Below are 19,937 nucleotides of genomic sequence, written 5' to 3' on the forward strand. Positions count from 1 at the left end.
GTACACTACAGCTCTCTGAGGTGAAGGGAGCAAGGGGCTGGATCCTTCATGACACAGCTACCTTGGCGGGACACTGTCTATGCCGCTAATATCGGCTTATGTCTCCTATTTGCCAGCTGCTCATTTCTGCTCAATTATGGCATTACCAACTCTCCCCTCACAATGAGGTAAATTTACTAAGGTGGGAGTTTTTTTAGAACTGGTGATGTTGCTCATAGCAACCACTCAGGTTCTACTTAACATTTATCTAGCTGCTTCTAGAAAATAATAGATAGAATCTGATTGGTTTCTATGGGCAACATCACCAGTTCTAAAAAAAAAACCTCCCACCTTAATAAATTTACCCCAATGGCTCCAATTGTCCCTCCTCAAACTGCTGGAGGGGTTTTGTTTTGTTTTTTAAATAAACTTAATTTAAAATGGCACTGGCCACTGCACTGTTTTCAAAAATGTCCTTATATTAATGGGGTATAACACTATTACTAAAAACAAAACTGTACACATGTGAAGAAGAGAGCAGCCCCACATCAGCAGCATATGCATCTGGTTCCTGACAAGTCATCATCATTAATATGGCATGAACTCAACCCTGCAACAGGTCCATAGTTTTCAAAACATATTTTACACATTTTACTGGCAGAATTGTGCCTTAACTATTCCCAGCCCTACTCCAACCTCACAGCCATTGTCCCTGCTCTTATCGCAGACTATAAATCAGGCAGTGTGAAATGTCATTCCACTTGATAATGAAGCAAAAGAGGAACTAAAAGTTTCTGTCGGCGTAACTTTGCTTTTTTGCACTGTATATTTTATTCAAGAAAAAGTTTGCCAAAATGAAAAAACATTAGCACAACAATGCTTTGAAACAGTTATTACAATATATCAGCCAGTTATTAAAAGGCAACAAAAAATATTTGATATGACCCTGTAGTATTTGTTACCTAAGCATCTGCATGCACTGCCATATACATTATTAAGCATTCTGTGCATGAGCCATATATTGGTTAATTTTGATTGTTCTCTATCTCCAGAGTGGGACCTAGAGAGTCTTCCGATGTCCCTTATGTTTATGTGAACAGTAGAGGAAGAGTGTTCAACAACAATCCTATTCGCCTAATGACGTCCTGCAACCTTAATATCTACTTTTTCCCTTTTGATGTTCTGAACTGCTCCCTCTCATTCAGCAGCTGGCTTCATACAAGTATGTTTATCTTTAACCACTGCTTTGTAAATACAATAGTTTATGGCTTTGGAAGTACATATTCTTTCTATAATCATTTAATATTGGTTTTCTGTATACTGTATATTTTCAAAACCGGTTCATTGTAAGTTTATGAGTTGGCATATAGCAATGATGGGAAAACCTTCAAGTCCTGCATGTGCATCCCACCAACCTTCAAATGAACAGCTTATTATTCTTTCTATCAATAATGAAATGCCAAAACTGGCATCCTAACACTCATCCCAAAATGCCCTTCACTTGTCCATATAACCCATCACATACTACTCATAGCATTTCATGTGCAAAAAAATGTGCCCCAACATTTACTAATAACCCCACTTGCCTTAAGATGCCTTCAAAAGATATCACATCACCAATCCACCTTTCCTCCATGTAGGTTAACAGAGTTTTTCAGGCTGCTAACTCTAGCTGCAGCTTGGCGCCCATGCGCTGGTTGTTGTGCGTTTTCGCACAGCGGGCAATTATCGAAGTACTGCGCATGCGTATGCACTGCAATGTGCATGCGCGACAGACAGTGGTGACAGGATGGTGTGAAAACTAAGATCGCGCAGGCATTCGCAAAGTGATTGACAGGAAGAGGCCGTTTGTGTGTGGTAACTAATTGTTTGTGGGTGTGTCCGGAAAAACGCAGGCATTCCCAAGCGTTTTCAGGGAGGGAGTGTGACGTCAGCTCCGGCCTCGATCAGCCTGATTTTTTCGAACTGGAGGAGTAAGCCTTAGGCTACCCACAGTCTGCACAGACTTGAAAAAAACATAAGATGGTGAGTGAGTTGCGAACGGTCTTGTACAGTAGCTGCCTGCTGACTGAGGAGAATTTTGCACAGCATACACATACAATTGCACACTTGCACGGTAGGAATTTTCACTCCCCCTGGGCGGCAACTATCTGATCGCAGGACAGTGTAATTTGCAGCACAGCGATCAGATCTGAATTAGGCCAATTATACTCCAGGGGCAGATCGGCAATGTGACTTGCAGGGAAGAGTCCCAGTGGGCCGAGGTGCATGTGGGGGCCTGTATTTTTTGTTGGCATGTGAGGAGTGGTGCTGCTGACAAGGTAACCACTTCTACAAATTCTTCTAGGGCCAATTTTAGTTCCCAATCCACCCCTGCCCAACTTTGAAAGAAAGTGCAATGGAATATGCTAGCGCTACATAAATGTTAATAAATAAATTAATATATAGATGTTACAGCTATGAATTATAAAACCTCTTGGAGTCAATGGGCATTTTAAATAGCAGTAGAAATTTAAAATAAATTGTAATACCAAAAGCTATATTATTATACAATTTTTTTTCCTCCTGTGGGGCCAATTTGTTTTATATGTGTGTGTGTTTTTTTTCCTGTGGGGAGCAATGTGCTTTATTTTCTTGTGCAATGTTTTTCATCTGCGTTTGCATCTGAGTTGCACCGCTCATGCATACACTGCGATGGTGTTCATATAGAGTTGCAGTACAGAATAAGACACACACACCAAGAACTGTATTAGTGATGTGTTAGGCATTCCTGTGTGGTTACAGGGAGTTGGCTAATCAATGGCAGATATAGGGGGTAATTCAGAGTTGATCGCAGCAGCAAATTTGTTAGCAGTTGGGCAAAACCAAGGTGGTCATTCCGAGTTGTTCGCTCATTGCCGATTTTCGCTATGCTGCTATTTGTTGCTAACTGCGCATGCGCATGGTATGCAGAGCGCATGCGCTAAGATATTTAACACAAAACTTAGTAGATTTGCTGGTGGTCGAGCAACGATTTTCAGTCGCACTGCTGATCGGTGAATGATTGACAGGAAAGGGGCGTTTCTGGGTGGTAACTGAGCATTTTCCGGGAGTGTGCTAAAAAACGCAGGCGTGTCAGGGAAAAACGCGGGAGCGTCTGGAGAAACGGGGGAGTGGCTGGCCAAACGCAGGGCGTGTTTGTGACGTCAAACCAGGAACTAAACGGACTGAGCTGATCGCAATCTAGGAGTAGGTCTGGAGCTACTCAGAAACTGCAAAGAATTATTTATTAGCAGTTCTGCTAATCTTTCGTTCGCTATTCTGCTAAGCTAAGATACACTCCCAGAGGGCGGTGACCTAGCATTTGCAATGCTGCTAAAAGCAGCTAGCGAGCGAACAACTTGGAATGAGGGCCCATGTGCACTGCAGGTGTGGAAGATATAACATTTGCAGAGAGAGTTAGATTTGGGTGGGTTATTTTGTGTCTGTGCGGGGTAAATAAACACTGGCTGCTTTATTTTTACACTGCAATTTAGATTTCAGTTTGAACACACCCCACCCAAATCTAACTCTCTCTGCACATGTTATATCTGCTCCCCCTGCAGTGCACATGGTTTTGCCCATTAGCTATCAAATTTGCTCCTGCAATCAACTCTAAATTAGGCCCATAATGTAGAATGTTTGTGTTGCTGAAAGTGGATACATATAGAGACTTTGTGGGTAATTCAGATCTGATCGCAGCAGCCAGAGCCGGATAAAGAGGTGGGCCCCAGGGGTCAATACACCGGGCCCCCTTTTTCAAAAAGGCCCCCCTCCACCACCGCAGACCTGATCTCTGGTCCAATCTGTGGTGAAGCTAAGAATGCCAAATTGATTTCTCACAAATATTTAAAATGCCCGCTCTATTATATATTGTAAATGCCTGCACCTCTTATTACCATATACGATAAAAGTGCGCTGTACATCGCAAAACACTGTATCCCGTAAGAGAAAACAATACACCCACATATTATCTGAGTTCCAAAGCTCATTGAAGTATATATTTGCTATTAAAAAGGGATATGGATTCAATATATATTACAAAGTACAGTATACCTATAGTTACATGGTTACACTCACACAGTAGGCAGTTAAAACATACAATTACATACAATTACATACAATTTCAGTTACATGCCAGCGATACAATTACCATATCTTTCTCCTATAAATTTGTCCCTCCATATGACTCTCTCTCTCTCTGTAAAATCATGCAAGACCTCCATCTTCCTCTGAGACCAAAAAGCAAGTAGTTGACCTCCTGCGTGGTCAGCTTATGTCTCATCTAGTTTCTGGGGGAGAGGACTCATGATGAGTCACCAGTTCCTTTGTATATGGTAATCAGATTCAGTCTTGAAGACATCCAAAGGGCTGGCCTGAGTTCCCTGTCCACTGTAACATTCATTGTTCTAACAAAGTGATTTTAGCTTTTATACATGTAATCATAACTATTCGCTGCAATGTCCCACAACTTTATTACAAGTATTAAATTAATCTACACATTAAGTTGGTTGTTTTAATAGTAAATATGACAGGTCTATCTTGCTTCGTTCAAATAATACATATTCAGGACATTAATTAATTAGATAATTTTAAATCATCATGATGTCTGGCGCTTGATATTATTATAATTATGTACTGTATGAAATAAGTGTCGAATCCATCTCTGTGGCATGTCCGTGTAAATGCGTGTGTTACCACATATTGCTGTGCTTGCTGCGCATATTTGCAAGTATGGCGACTAAAATGTGTGTAGTTTGTATGTTCTCTTTATGTAATATTTTTGACTTCGACAGTCCACCCTTTGGCTGTAAACAATAACTGCCATCAATTATTAACATAAGAAAAAAATATTTCATACCATAATCGGTGACCTAGACACAAGTATGTATGCATTTCGCAAATCAGAAGCTTAACTATATTTGGGGAAGACAGGGAGGAGGACAAGACATCCTCTATATGCACTCGGCGGTCACGGGACCACTGGTTGGGTGTGGGACAATATTCAACCTATAGAGTATGCTGGGACAGTGCTTTGGCCTATAATGTCTGATTTGCGATGAATATTTCACACATACATGTACCTACGTCTTTGTACACTGATGTTTGGATTCAATTGAGGTTCTGCTGGGTAGGTGAAGAAGACACAAACAAATCGTGACAGTGACATGAAATTTTCATGATCTACATATTCCTATCATTTTCTGAACATTGTTTCCATTTCTGGAATGTATGCTAGGTCTGTTTAATCATTGAACAAGGGTTATAAGTAGTGTCCTTCCTAAATAACGTAACCCTTCGGAGTTCGGGGAGAGCCACTCATAAACCTTTCTTCCACATATATTAATGAGCTCTTTATCTGCAATGTGTGAATAGCCATTGTCTGACTGTTCCTGATTACCTCTGAACTCCATAACTACTAGACCTTTGATTTTTCTCTGATTTTAACAAACTGATCAGCTAATCCTGGGATCCTATAAGGAGATCACTCATTCCTACAGAACCAGTTCCAGTCCCACACTCGACTCCTCATAAAAAAAACCTTGCAAAAATAGAATATCTTGAAAGAAAATGTTTGTCAGCGGGAAAGAGAGAGAAGAGAAATAGAACAAAACAACTCTTGTTCATAACAAATCAATTACAATGACTGGTCTTTCTACAGTCCATTAGTACGCTCAGGTAGTGTCCAACAGTGCCGCCTCTCAGTCTTCACGGAACAGAGTCTCTGGTGATACGAGGTTCTCTTTGCCTTGCTCTTTGAAAACACAGTTCACTTGGAACACACAGTTCACTTTGCTCTCCACCTTGCTCTTTGAACACACAGTTCACTTGGAACACACAGTTCACTACGAACACACAGTTCACAAACTCGATGAATGTGAGCAATAAAATACTTTGTCACGAGTTCTCTCCGGGTCAGCGACCTTCTTGCAGTGGGACGAGTGGACCCAAGTCTTTCTTTCGGCAACCTTTAGTGCTGTCAACAAATCTTGGTATAGTCCTTCCCACCTGTCTATTAGGCAACCTGAGCGTAAGAACAATCACACAGTCTCTTGGTTCACAATCAAGACAGTTAGCATTTGGCATACCAGCAATCAACAGTTTCAAGTTCTTTTGTCAAGTTCTCAAATGCTGGCTCATCTCAACAAGGTACTGTACTGTCACCTCATTGGTGTATTTCTGATCATTGTGCGGATCAATCATGACATGAGGTTGTCTTCCAAAAACAACCCAAAAAGACACAAATACCAAAACAAAAACAAAAACAAATTTTAAAGAGGGTGATTCGTCGAGTGATGATCTGGGAGTGGTTCCGAAGCTACATAATACTAGTGGCAGTATCTATGATCACAATAGTACAATTTCAAGCTTTGCTCCTACTTCTAGGGGTACCATTATCTACACACAAATTTCTGCGCAATTTTTTCTTTGCGGTAAACACAGCAGCATCCGTGGTGGCAGGAAATGCCTCTACCCAGTTTGAGAAAACATCAGTGCACACCAATACATAAAAATAATTCCGAAAGGGTGTTGACTGTAAGAAGTCGATTTGTATTTCCTGAAAAGATCCGTCTGCAGGAGGGATATGGGATGGTTCTGTTGGTATTGCTTTACCAATATTCTTCCTCAAGCAAGTAAGACAGGTCATTGCTCTCTTACCTGCATGAGAATAGAATCCTGGCGCACACCAGTAGGCACTCATCAGCCTGTACCTACCCTCTTTGCCTAGATGAGTCAGACCGTGTGCCACCTCAGCTAGACTTGGAAGGTATGCTCTGGGGGCTACTGGCTTACCGTGTCCACCTGCCCACAGTCCTGAGGACTCCTGACCATACCCCTTTGTCCTCCAGACTGCCTCTTCCTGCAGGGAACACACATTTTTGTATCTTAATTTAACTATCGTGTGTTTGCAGTGTAGAGTACAATGAGCATAACTCAAAAAAAAAAATCTCTAGAGGAGAGAAAGAAGAAGAAAATGAAAAAGAAAATGTCAGGTTTGCCATTCACCAACAGGCATATCAGTGTCTATACAAAATTTCCCTACACCAGTATTCCCATTCTCCACCCTTTGTGCATGACAAGGCACACTGCAGTAATACTGGTGTCATCGTGCTGTTGAGATATACTGGGTTTGGGCAGAACTCTGAAGGACCTAGGCATGTGGAGTTTGAACTGTACTTGGGTCCATGTATTGTACCACCCTATGTGAACGCAAAAGATGAAGAGGAAACTGTAGAGAAACAGAATAGGGTTGGTGACAGATGAGTTTGTAGAGGTGAAGAAGATTTTATAAAAATTTTACAACTGGATTGGGCACTACGGGGAAGTGATTCTCTACTTGGTGTATACCCCTTAAAAAAATTCTGTGTGCCTTATCTCTACTGGGACTATCCCAGCCATCAATCCATTGTCCTGTCCATCCTAAGTTCGTAGGGAACCCGGTATCTGTGAGTTAATTTTCTCTACCTGTGATGGACATGCATCTAGAACAGTGAAATGTAACATTAGTCTTCAAGTTTTGTCAAAGGGTAATGTTGCATTTATTTTGTTCTTCCCATTAACCGAATCTGTGTTTTCTATATGGCTTGTGATTCCTTACTATATGTCCCTTGGTCCCGTCTATGTGTTTAATAATGTGGCTTGTGTTTTCTGTCTAGGGGATCTATATTGACTATGTGTCCTACTACTCCTACAATCTCTGGCAAAATGCCCTTCCTTCCTACAAGTGTAACATACTATTGATCATTAGGGATCTGGGATTTGGACTGATGGGTCTTTCCTGTATGTGCCAGTATACTTACCGTCCTCAACCTCTCCACCTGTTGTTCTCTGCGCCTAACACTATTCAGGTGATGTTCAATAGCACACTATCTAAGATTAGCTACTGTGACCTTTCCAATTTTGCAAAGAAGTCTGCACCCTGACACTCAATGCCTTATTGAGCCCGTTCATTTGCACAGAGAGAGCCACCTCCCATTTGCTGAATTAGTGTTTACCAGTGGTCTTATCCAGATGGAGAGTTTTCTATTACTGCAAGAGACAAAAACCAAAAAAAAAAGTTTAACAAGCTTCTAGGTCATGCAAAGTATTTCATTCAATCCTTCTCATCCCGTATTAAGGGTCTGTACATGGTCAAACAAACATTTCCAAGCTCATCTTTACTAGGGGCATTGCTAGGGATGAATACTTCTTATATGATAACTGATAGAAATACCCTGGGGTTACCTTGTCTCTGCCCACTTTCCTACTGGCAAATACTAAATGTGCAGACAGGTTGTTGTTTTTTCTCCATTTCTGACGTTACTTTCTTGATTTTTTTTTAGTTGTATTTATTTCTTTGTTTTACTATATATGTACACGAATAAGCCATACTTACCTGTTCCACTGGTCTCAGCCACTTCCCCCACAGGCTACTGCTTTTATTTTACCAGTTGGATACTCCTCTGGGTGCGTGAGAAATGGCTTAAAACAATCAGGTCACCTTCTCCTCCTAAATAAAACTTCAATATTCATTAGTACATATATAGGTTACAGTCATATTTTTCATATTTTTATTATTTTCTATAGTTTGTATGCTGGCCGTAACTGCTTCCACATCTACATAAGGCGATGTACTTGCATTCTCTTTTTTTTTTTTTTACTACTTATTTATTGTTGCTACAAGTTCAAACAGTTCTTATATTTCCATTCTTGTCTTATATGACTTTGGTTAGACATACCACCTGCAATACCTTAGGATCAAACTCACCAACCCCTCTTGCTGTCACAGGTTTAAACAATTTGAATGTCTGACCTTTGTTTTTGGAATTTTATCAGACATATTATTATCCTTAAGTTCTGCAATACCTCTGGTTCAAAGCTGCTCACCTTAGGGAATGGTTCCCTATCTTTGTCAGTCATACATTCCCATTCAGACAAAAAGTCTTCAGCGTGTGGACCATATTTCCCACACATCCTTTAAACTTCGCTGACCCCCTGGGCCACGGCTCTTCAACCTGAACCCTGGTTAAACGTCCCTTACTTGAGCAACTGGCTCCCATAATTATGGGCCTTTTCCCACAAACACCAAAATACTCAATATAAGGCGACGGTGAAAGTTCTCCTAGCGCTTCCACCCACTCTCACCCACGCTGGCCAGTACAATGATACACTGTTGGTAGTGGATCGCAATGTACTCAACTTAGGGCTCCTATCAGACCTTACAACACCGTCATTTCTTTTGGTGGAAGTTCTGTTTGGAATATTTTTCTGAGAGAGGCAGCGGAAAATTCCTTTTCGGTATCTTTCAACTGGAATTGTTTGTAGGGTGAAAAATAGAGAAATTAGATAACTATCCTTCACCCTTTCCAGTGAAGCCCACCAGAGAGATTTCCCAACGTTGTCAAAGAAAAACCCCTTTTGTCTATGCAATCACGTCTGCGTATGCTCTCCCACAGCGCATATGACACAATTGTATCACGTTGTGCTGTGCAGAACACACGGACATGCGATGCAATAGCACAGCCTATAGATACTAGTTATCTATATGCCCTACGATTGCTGTAGACCACTTAGCCTAGACCACTCCAGACCACTTTAGTTGTATGGGATCACTTCAGACCACTTCAGACCACTTCTGTACCTAATAACGCAGGGTAGCAAACCCTACGCCACCGGGCCTCTACTAACCCAGTGTTACCACTTCAGACCACTTCAGACCACTTCAGTTCTTGGATTCAGTATCCACTCACTCCTGCGTTCGCTCACTCAAATACACTTTGTTTTTCTGTACAGAAAATTTAAATTCATTCAAATAGGCAGCTTTACCCCAGAGGCAATTTTTTTAAAAATTATTTATACTAAATTTTGTTTTTATACTAAATTTTTTTAGAAACCGGGTAGTTTTGTGCTATTGTAGCGTGGCTACTGTCCCACCTTTAAAATAAACGAATTAATGTGTAATTTGTACTTAGCGCCCATATTCTTATGCAATTTGCATAAACACGTGATCGTGCGTGCCTCTTACGCCGCGTGTGCAGTTCCGTACTGTTAGGTTCCTGGTGCTCAGAACAAGGGAGATGTTCATGAAGTGATTCCAGAGCACCAGGACGTAACGCTGGGAAAGGGGAATGGAAAGGGAATAGCCCCTGGCGCCCTAACTCTGTTGTCTCACCCGTGCTATCGGAAATCCCCTGCGAGACTATGGTTTCTTGAGCCCTTGGCAGCCACGTTTGAAGGGCGGATTATGTCTGCCCAACTCCGGTGCCCCCCGGTCTTAATGAGAGACAAAGGGAAATCCGAGGCAGAATGATAACAAGAGGACCTCTAACTAAGCAAACAGGCCAGGGGCTACCAGCTAACTAAAAACCTAAAGTATGTGTGGAGAAACCGCCAAAGGAAAAGAACAACAAAGGAAATGCTGATCACACGCCGACACAATACCTTTGTGTACCGGCGGTGACAGCATAAGCAGAACCCTCTGCAAAACACCAGGGACAGAAACAATAATGGAATACAGCGGCCTAGGCCAACGGACGCGGGAGAGCCGCTACTCACGGAACCGGTACGAATACTGGCAAACGGACAGGAACTTCTAATGCTGCCGACACCGACTCTCAGAACTGGAGGACAGGCAGAATCCCAAACGACAGACCGGTGGACACCAGGAAGCCAGAAGACTTGACCAGGGACAGGCAAAGCCACTGGACCTCAGGGCAGGAACGCCTCACAGCAGGACACGGGATCAGACACAGGAATCGACACAGGGACTGACACAGGAATCAACACAGGGACTGACAGGAACCAGCTCACACTTCAAGCAGACTGCAACCCAAGGAATATCACCAGCATCTGTGAATTGCAAACAGCCAGCATATAACAGAGAGGCCTAATTAATAATCCCATGCAGCTGCCCTGTTGCATGACTCTAAACTGACAAGATGCAATTAGCAGCCAGGTGAGGCTGAACACATGGGAACAAGCTGCAATTACACAGACTCACCTGCGGCAGCAGACAAGAGTATTCTAAAACAGAGCAACGGGAAATCCTGGCATGCAAGACAACTTTATAAACATAAAATAGGAATGAACCACTACCTGTGGTTCATAACACGTACTGTGTCCGGGACACGTGTACAAAACCGTACGTCTGCAATAGCACAAATCATATAATTCTATAAATGTGAGCAATAAAACGACTATTGCCCACTAAACACAATCCGCACTTGTTCCATTTTAACCCTCTTTACTACTGGGCCAGAACTGCGTTTTGTGATTTTACTCTTATTTCCTCAAATACTTATTTTATTTTTTAACTATATAGCAACAAATGTCTCTGGTTTCACACTGATCTATAATGACTCTAGCAATAATCAATAATTTAAATGATATGATTCAGATTGGATAGCTATTCTGCAGAACATACACTGATATAAATATACACATAATTATAATAATTATATATATGTACCATTCACTGGTCTCCTGAGACTCATTTACCCATTCAGTGCTTCTAATTTGCATATCAACAGAGGTTCATATGCCTGTTCAAGAGGGTAGTGGGACAGGTTAATTAACATTTCAATGGCTATTCTAAACTAGCAAGCAGATTTTAACTAAATCCTAGAGGTAAAAGAAAAAAAACTTTTTCTTTTTTTTTTTTTATCTGTGTGTAATTCTTACATCAAGTATTCATCTCTTAACTCTCACTAGACCCAGCTGAAACTATTTGTAATTGACTATGGCATGGGTTAAATAAATGCATTGGTAACTCATAAATGGTGACTTATGTGACCAAGGAGAGCTGATTATTCTGGGCAGTGAAAATCAGCCATTTAGAAAATGACCTTCCAGAAATGGCCGCTGCTCCTCCCCCTTCCACATCCATGAGGGTTACACAAAATGGTGGACAGGCCATGTGGTTAGTCCAAAATGGAGGACAGACCATGCGGCTTCCTTTGTCACAAAGAAATCACACATCATTCAAGCATAAGAAGTTATTTTAGGCCTGAGTTAAAAATAAAAACTATATCAAGGCTATGCAGCAACTTTTAAATGTACTTTTAACCCTACTTAACAGAAAAGCAATCCAATCTGAATCAAACACAAAATGACTTATTTGAACCTTGTTTTGCAACAATAAAAATACATTTTAGCATCTTAAATATTATGAGAAATGCATTGTCCCTTGAATTTCATATCAGCGGCTTACTGATACCACAACAATACATTAACGTGGATGTTATTTTCATCAGCTTCTCAATGCGACCATTGGAGCCGGTCAATTACTGCCGCGTTTGTAATGTACAGTGCATCATTAAGAACGTGATATCGCGGACCAGCCCCCATCTAAGAATGCCAAATTGATTTCTCACAAATATTTAAAATGCCCGCTCTAATATATATTGTAAATGCCTGCACCTCTTATTACCATATACAATAAAAGTGCGCTGTACATCGCAAAACACTGTATCCCGTAAGAGAAAACAATACACCCACACATTATCTGAGTTCCAAAGCTCATTGAAGTATATATTTGCTATTAAAAAGGGATATGGATTCAATATATATTACAAAGTACAGTATACCTATAGTTACATGGTTACACTCACACAGTAAGTAGTTAAAACATACAATTACATACAATTTCAGTTACATGCCAGCGATACAATTACCATATCTTTCTCATATAAATTTGTCCCTCCATATGACTCTCTCTCTCTCTGTAAAATCATGCAAGACCTCCATCTTCCTCTGAGACCAAAAAGCAAGTAGTTGACCTCCTGTGTGGTCAGCTTATGTCTCATCTAGTTTCTGGGGGAGGGGACTCATGATAAGTTACCAGTTCCTTTGTATATGGTAATCAGATTCAGCCTTGAAGACATCCAAAGGGCTGGCTGGAGTTCCCTGTCCACTGTAACATTCATTGTTCTAACAAAGTGATTTTAGCTTTTATACATGTAATCATAACTATTCGCTGCAATGTCCCACAACTTCATAACAAGTATCAAATTAATCTACAGATTAAGCTGGTTGTTTTAATAGTAAATATGACAGGTCTATTTTGCTTCATTCAAATAATACACATTCATGACATTAATTCATTAGATAATTTTAAATCATCATGATGTCTGGCGCTTGATATTATTATAATTATGTACTGTATGAAATAAGTGTCAAATCCATATCTGTGGCATGTCCGTGTAAATGCGTGTGTTACCATATATTCCTGTGCTCGCTGCGCATAGTTGCAAGTATAGCGACTTAAATGTGTGTAGTTTGTATGTTCTCTTTATGTAATATTTTTGACTTCGACAAAGCGCTCCCAGCGCAGCTGCTCCACATGCAGGGCAGCAGCTGAGCTATGTTCCCTGGCGGCGTGCGGCTCACCAAAGCATTAATGTATATATAAAAGAAAGGGGGTGTTTTAAGGGAGCTTAATCAAGGTATTATATTCCAGGATTTGACCACAGTTCACTTAAAAAACTCCAATTTATTTGTATAAAAGTTTTAGACAGTGAATCACATTGAATAACAAATGGCTGACATATTTAAAATACAGACATCAGATATGAAACAATATAATGCGGACAGTTTGTTAATCCAAAGATGCTCTCTTAATTAGTACATATCCGATGCTCTCATATCCGAACCAAAACCAGGGTTTTTTGGCGCAGACCAGAGCTGCGCCAAAGGCCCCCGACGCACACTGTCTCCATCGCAACATCGCTGCCTCCCACGTGCATCCGCCCACAGCCTCCTGCTCTGCACCGCCGCTTCCCGCGTGCTGCCGACCACAGCCTCCTGCACCCTCATCCTCCTGCTCCGCACTGCCGCCTCCTTTGCATCACTGACCACAGCCTCCTCATCCACCGCCGACCACAGCCAAATTTGCACCACTGTTGACTACAACCTCCTCATCCTCCACACTGCCAGTCACAGCCTCCTCCACACCGCCACTGCTGATTAGGTAATTTTACACTGCTGCCTTTCTCTCTCTGTCACTTTCCCTGTCCCTATGTCCCTCTCTATGTCACTCTCCCTGTCCCTATGTCCCTCTCTCTGTCACTCTCCCTGTCCCTATGTCCCTCTCTCTGTCACTCTCCCTGTCCCTATTGTGATGTTAGTGTATTAGAATGCTTAATATTTGTAGACGCTCCCTTACTAATATGTGTAAGCCTGAATCTTCAGTGATGGTCCCTAGGACCAGGGGGATGCTGGGAAGTGGGTGGTCCTGAGTGTAGTGTGTCTGGAGTTGGTGATGGAATAAAACAGCACAGCAGTGAACTCACATGTCTCTGTGTCCTTATGACTGGATTTACAAACATATGAACAAAACACCTATGTCCCTCTCTCTTTCACTCTCCCTGTCCCTATGTCCTTCTCTCTGTCACTCTCCCTGTCCCTGCTGCCACTCTCCCAGCCCCTATGTTCCTCTCTTTGTCACTCTCCCTGTCCCTATGTCCCTCTCTCTGTCACTCTCCCTGTCCCTGCTGTCACTCTCCCTGCCCCTATGTCCCTCTCTTTGTCACTCTCCCTGTCCCTATGTCCCTCTCTCTGTCACTCTCCCTGTCCCTATGTCCCTCTCTCTGTCACTCTCCCTGTCCCTATGTCCCTCTCTCTGTCAGTTTCCCTGTCCCTGCTGTCACTCTCCCTGCCCCTATGTCCCTTCTGTCACTCTCCCTGTCCCTATGTGCAGTGTGTCTGGAGTTGGTGATGGAATAAAACAGCACAGCAGTGAACTCACATGTCACTCTGTCCTTATGACTGGATTTACAAACATATGAACAAAACATGGTGTCAGAAGAAGTTTAACTTGGACTGCTGTGTGAAAGAATCCTGCAGAAGTCTGTAAGGCTGTGATACTCAGTGTCTGCAAAGCCTGCTGTGTGCTCCTTTCTTCAAACAGTGAGTAACCATGGATAAACTGGCTCCTCCAACCGGCATGCTGATGTCTGGTAACTTGTCTGAAAACTGGAAAAGATTTAAGCAAAGGTTTAATATATATCTTGCTGCATGTGGAGCTGATAGAGGCTGACAAAACGAAGGCATCCATTTTGCTCCATGTGATAGAAGAGGATGTGCTGGACATTTATAATAGTTTTCAGTTTGATGAGGGGCAGAATATGGTGCTATGTTCTATAATGCAAAAGTTTGAAGATTACTTTTTGCCAAGGAAAAATGTGACATATGAAAGATATAAGTTTTTCACATGTGATCAGAAGTCTGGAGATGGATTTGATCAGTATGTTACAGAGCTGCAATCACTCAGTAAAAACCTGTGAGTTTGGTGATTTAAAGGATTCACTGATTAGAGATCGTATTGTCTGTGGAATACCTGATAATGGACTCAGAGAGAGACTGCTGAGAGAGCAAGACCTAATACTAGACAAGGCAGTGACTATGTGCAGATCTGCAGAAATAACTAGATTTAAAGCCAAAAAGTTAAACAAGGAAGCTGATGGTGCTGTACATGTAGTGCAGAAAACAGAGCCAAGCAAACCTCCATCCTCAAGGATGAAGCAGTCTAAGCCACAGTCTAATAAGGAAATTTGTAGTAGATGTGGAAATGCTCACAATCCTAAAATGTGCCCTGCTTATGGTAAAACCTGCATGAAATGTGGTGGACTTAGCTTTGCCAAATGCTGTAAAATGAAAAGTGAAACAACCAAAGTGCATGCTGTTAAACAAACAGAGGAGTACTTTGTGGATTGCATTGAACTTTGCAGTGCAGATAAGAAAGAATGGATTGTCCCTTTAACTGTGAACGAGATTGTCATTCCCTTTAAGCTTGATACTGGCACGCAGGTGAATTTAATATCGATTCAAGACTATAAGACTTTTAGAGTAAAACCTAAAATTCATCCAGCCAAAGTGAAAGTTACAGGGTACACTGGGGAGGAAATTCCTGTGAAAGGTACATGCTTAGTGACACTGAAATATAAGGGACAACAGTTTAAAACATCTCTACTGATTGTGGATAAAAATGTGCAACCGATTCTAGGATTAAGTTGCTGTGAGAAACTAAGCTTGCTAAAGAAAGTTTTATGGTGACATCACAAGTAGAAGATGACTGCACATCGATGTTTACAGAATACAGAGACTTGTTTGAAGGTCTAGGTTGCTTGCCTGGAGAGCATAAAATAAATATAGACACGCAAGTTTCTTCCGTAATACACCCCTGCAGAAAAGTGCAGTTTGCGCTGAGAGAAAAACTGAAACAAGAGTAAAATCGCATGGAAGCCTTGGGTGTGATACAGAAAGTTGATGAGCCTACTGAATGGGTAAGCTCCTTAGTAATTGTTGAAAAGAAAAATGGACAACTCAGAATATGTCTAGGCCCCAGAGATTTAAACAAAGCTATTAAACGAGAACATTTCAAACTACCAACTAGAGATGAAATCATGTCGCAATTTACGGGAGCAAAATGGTTCAGTAAATTGGACACATATTCAGGTTTCTGGCAAATGAAGCTAGATGAGGCCAGCTCAAAGCTTTGTACATTTAATACACCAGAAGGTCGATACAGATTTCTTCGACTACCATATTGAATTTTGTCTGCTTCAGAAGTATATCACAAAAAGATACACATGATTTTTGAAAATATTCCAGGTGTTGAAACAATGATGGATGACATTATTGTCTGGGGATCTACAAAGGATGAGCATGATTCTAGATTGAGACAAGTAATGGAACTTGTCAAGAAAGTGAATCTAAAGCTAAACAAGAACAAATGTGAATTTGGTGTGAATACACTTACCTTTATGGGCGACGTGGCCTCTCTTAGATGGCTGTTGGACAAAGATAACGAGTGGATGTGGTCACATGAACAAGAAGAAAGTTGGCAAAACTTGAAACAGATCATTACAGAGCAACCAGTGCTAAAATTCTTTGATCCTGCGAAAAGAATAAGAATTTCAGCAGATGCTTCACAATTTGGCCTAGGCTCAGTGTTGTTACAAGAACATGAGGATACATGGCAACCAGTAATCTATGCATCAAGAGCACTGACAAGTGCTGAAACAAGGTATGCTCAGATAGAAAAAGAACTTCTAGTGATCACATATGCATGTGAGCGATTTTATCAATTTGTGTATGGTCAAACATTTACAGTGGAAACTGACCACAAGCCATTGGTAGCTATCATGACTAAATCATTACATGACTGTCCCATGAGAATTCAACGAATGCTTATCAGACTACAAAAATATGATGTACACTTGCTGTACTGTCCCGGTAAATACATGTACATTGCTGATACACTTTCTCGTGCTGTGGACAAAAGTGAAGGTTCCAAAAGTCTGATGGATGAAGAGATAGAAGCCTATGTTAATTTGATCGTAGCTTCTCTACCAGTGTCTCTTGCAAGACAAGAACAGATTAGGAAAGAAACTGAGACAGATGACACAATGAAAGTGATGAAAGATATCATTCTGAAAGGTTGGCCAGCAGAAAAACATGCGTGCCCGCTGTCTATTCATGATTATTGGCTGTACCGCAGTGACCTTACAGTTGTCGATGGTATTATTTACAAAGGCAATAGGATTGTCATACCTGCACGACTAAGAAAAACTATGCTGTGCAAGATACATGAAGGCCACTTAGGAGAAGAAAAATGTAAGCGGAGAGCGCGTGGTTATGTATTGGCCAAGAATGAACCAAGACATAGCACAGACTACAGCTACATGTGAATTATGTCTTACGTATAGACTGAAACAACTAGTCGAGCCACTGAGTCCTCATGCAGTGCCAGAGAGACCGTACCAGAAAGTTTCCGCAGATTTGTTTGATTGTAATGGGAAAACGTACATTGTCGTGACTGATTATTACTCTAACTACCCTGAGGTGAAGACACTACATTCAACTTCTAGTAAAGCCGTAATCAATTGCATGAAGTCAATCTTTGCAAGGCATGGTGTTCCTATGGAAGTGTTCACTGACAACGGTCCTCAGTTTTCCAGTGCTGAATTTGGACAATTTGCTGATGAGTGGGAATTTGTCCATACTACGTCAAGTCCCCACTATCCACGCTCAAATGGGTTGGTGGAAAATTCAGTAAAAACTGTAAAGAGTCTCATGAAAAAAGCTCAAGAAGGTAAAGAAGATTTCTACAAAAGTCTTTTAATCTACCGCAGTACACCTTTACAGAATGGACTTTCTCCTGCACAAATGCTGATGGGAAGGAGGATTAAAGCAAATCTCCCGATACATGATGAACTGCTTAATACACATAACTCAGCGTTGGTCAGACTGAGCAAGGAACGTCAACAGGCGAAACAGAAACTGTTCCATGACAGGCGAACAAAAAGCTTATCTGATCTAAAATCGGGTGACCATTGACCAAGTCCGTCTCAGAGATCACGAGAAAGGTATTTGGGTGCAGAAAGGTATTGTTCAAGCACAAGTAGCACCAAGATCTTATACTATACGTACAGAGCGTGGAACGGAAGTAAGAAGAAATCGGGTGGATTTAAGATCTCAACCTAACCATAATGAAGACAACATGACTGAAGAATACCCTTCATCTGACATGTATGATGATCCTGATAATGGTGAACAAACCACGATTCTGTTAAGGTCCAACATGGTCGATGAAACACAGACTGTATATGAAAGACCCAAAAGGGAAATACGCAGACCTGAGAGACTCATTGAAACGTGTTAGATGATGTTCTTATTATGACGTTGTTAATTGTTGCATTGAAGCTTATCTTTAAAGAAAAGAGGATGTGATGTTAGTGTATTAGAATGCTTAATATTTGTAGACACTCCCTTACTAATATGTGTAAGCCTGATTCTTCAGTGATGGTCCCTAGGACCAGGGGGATGCTGGGAAGTGGGTGGTCCTGAGTGTAGTGTGTCTGGAGTTGGTGATGGAATAAAACAGCACAGCAGTGAACTCACATGTCTCTGTGTCCTTATGACTGGATTTACAAACATATGAACAAAACACCTATGTCCCTCTCTCTTTCACTCTCCCTGTCCCTATGTCCTTCTCTCTGTCACTCTCCCTGTCCCTGCTGTCACTCTCCCTGCCCCTATGTTCCTCTCTTTGTCACTCTCCCTGTCCCTATGTCCCTCTCTCTGTCAGTTTCCCTGTCCCTGCTGTCACTCTCCCTGCCCCTATGTCCCTCTCTTTGTCACTCTCCCTGTCCCTATGTCCCTCTCTCTGTCACTCTCCCTGTCCCTATGTCCCTCTCTCTGTCACTCTCCCTGTCCATATGTCCCTCTCTCTGTCAGTTTCCCTGTCCCTGCTGTCACTCTCCCTGCCCCTTTGTCCCTTCTGTCACTCTCCCTGTCCCTATGTCCCTGCTGTCACTCTCCCTGTCCCTGCTGTCACTCTCCCTGCCCCTTTGTTCCTCTCTTTGTCACTCTCCCTGCCCCTATGTCCCTCTCTTTGTCACTCTACCTGTCCCTATGTCCCTCTCTCTGTCACTCTCCCTGTCCCTATGTCCCTCTCTCTGTCACTCTCCCTGTCCCTATGTCCCTCTCTCTGTCAGTTTCCCTGTCCCTGCTGTCACTCTCCCTGCCCCTTTGTCCCTTCTGTCACTCTCCCTGTCCCTATGTCCCTGCTGTCACTCTCCCTGTCCCTGCTGTCACTCTCCCTGTCCCTATGTCTCTGCTGTCACTCTCCCTGTACCTATGTCCCGCTGTCACTCTCCTTGTCACTACTGTCACTCTACCTGTCCCCCTGTCCCTGCTGTCACTCTCCCTGTCACTCTCCCTGACCCTGAATTGCGGCTCATACTGTGTGGCATAATGTGAATTTTGGCTCATTCCATGTGATTTTTGGTTCATACTGTGTGGAAAAATGTGAATTTTGTCTCATTCTGTGTGAATTTTGGGTCATTCCATGTGGCATAATGTGAATTTTGGCTCATTCCATGTGGCATAATGTGAATTTTGGCTCATTCTGTGTGAATTTTGGCTCATTCCATGTGGCGTAATGTGAATTTTGGCTC

General features: G+C 41.9%; 1 protein-coding gene across 1 annotated transcript in view; it reads left to right on the top strand.

Annotated features, from left to right (window-relative positions):
* Nucleotides 1-19,937, top strand: part of LOC134965284 (5-hydroxytryptamine receptor 3A-like) — a 124,860-nt gene that overhangs the window by 14,508 nt on the left and 90,415 nt on the right. Inside the window, exon 5 of the mRNA XM_063941767.1 lies at nucleotides 1,032-1,201. Coding sequence (XP_063797837.1) covers nucleotides 1,032-1,201 — 170 coding nt within the window. The remainder of the gene's footprint in view (nucleotides 1-1,031; nucleotides 1,202-19,937) is intronic.

This window comes from Pseudophryne corroboree, chromosome 10, assembly GCF_028390025.1.
Source record: "Pseudophryne corroboree isolate aPseCor3 chromosome 10, aPseCor3.hap2, whole genome shotgun sequence".
Lineage (NCBI taxonomy): Eukaryota > Metazoa > Chordata > Amphibia > Anura > Myobatrachidae > Pseudophryne > Pseudophryne corroboree.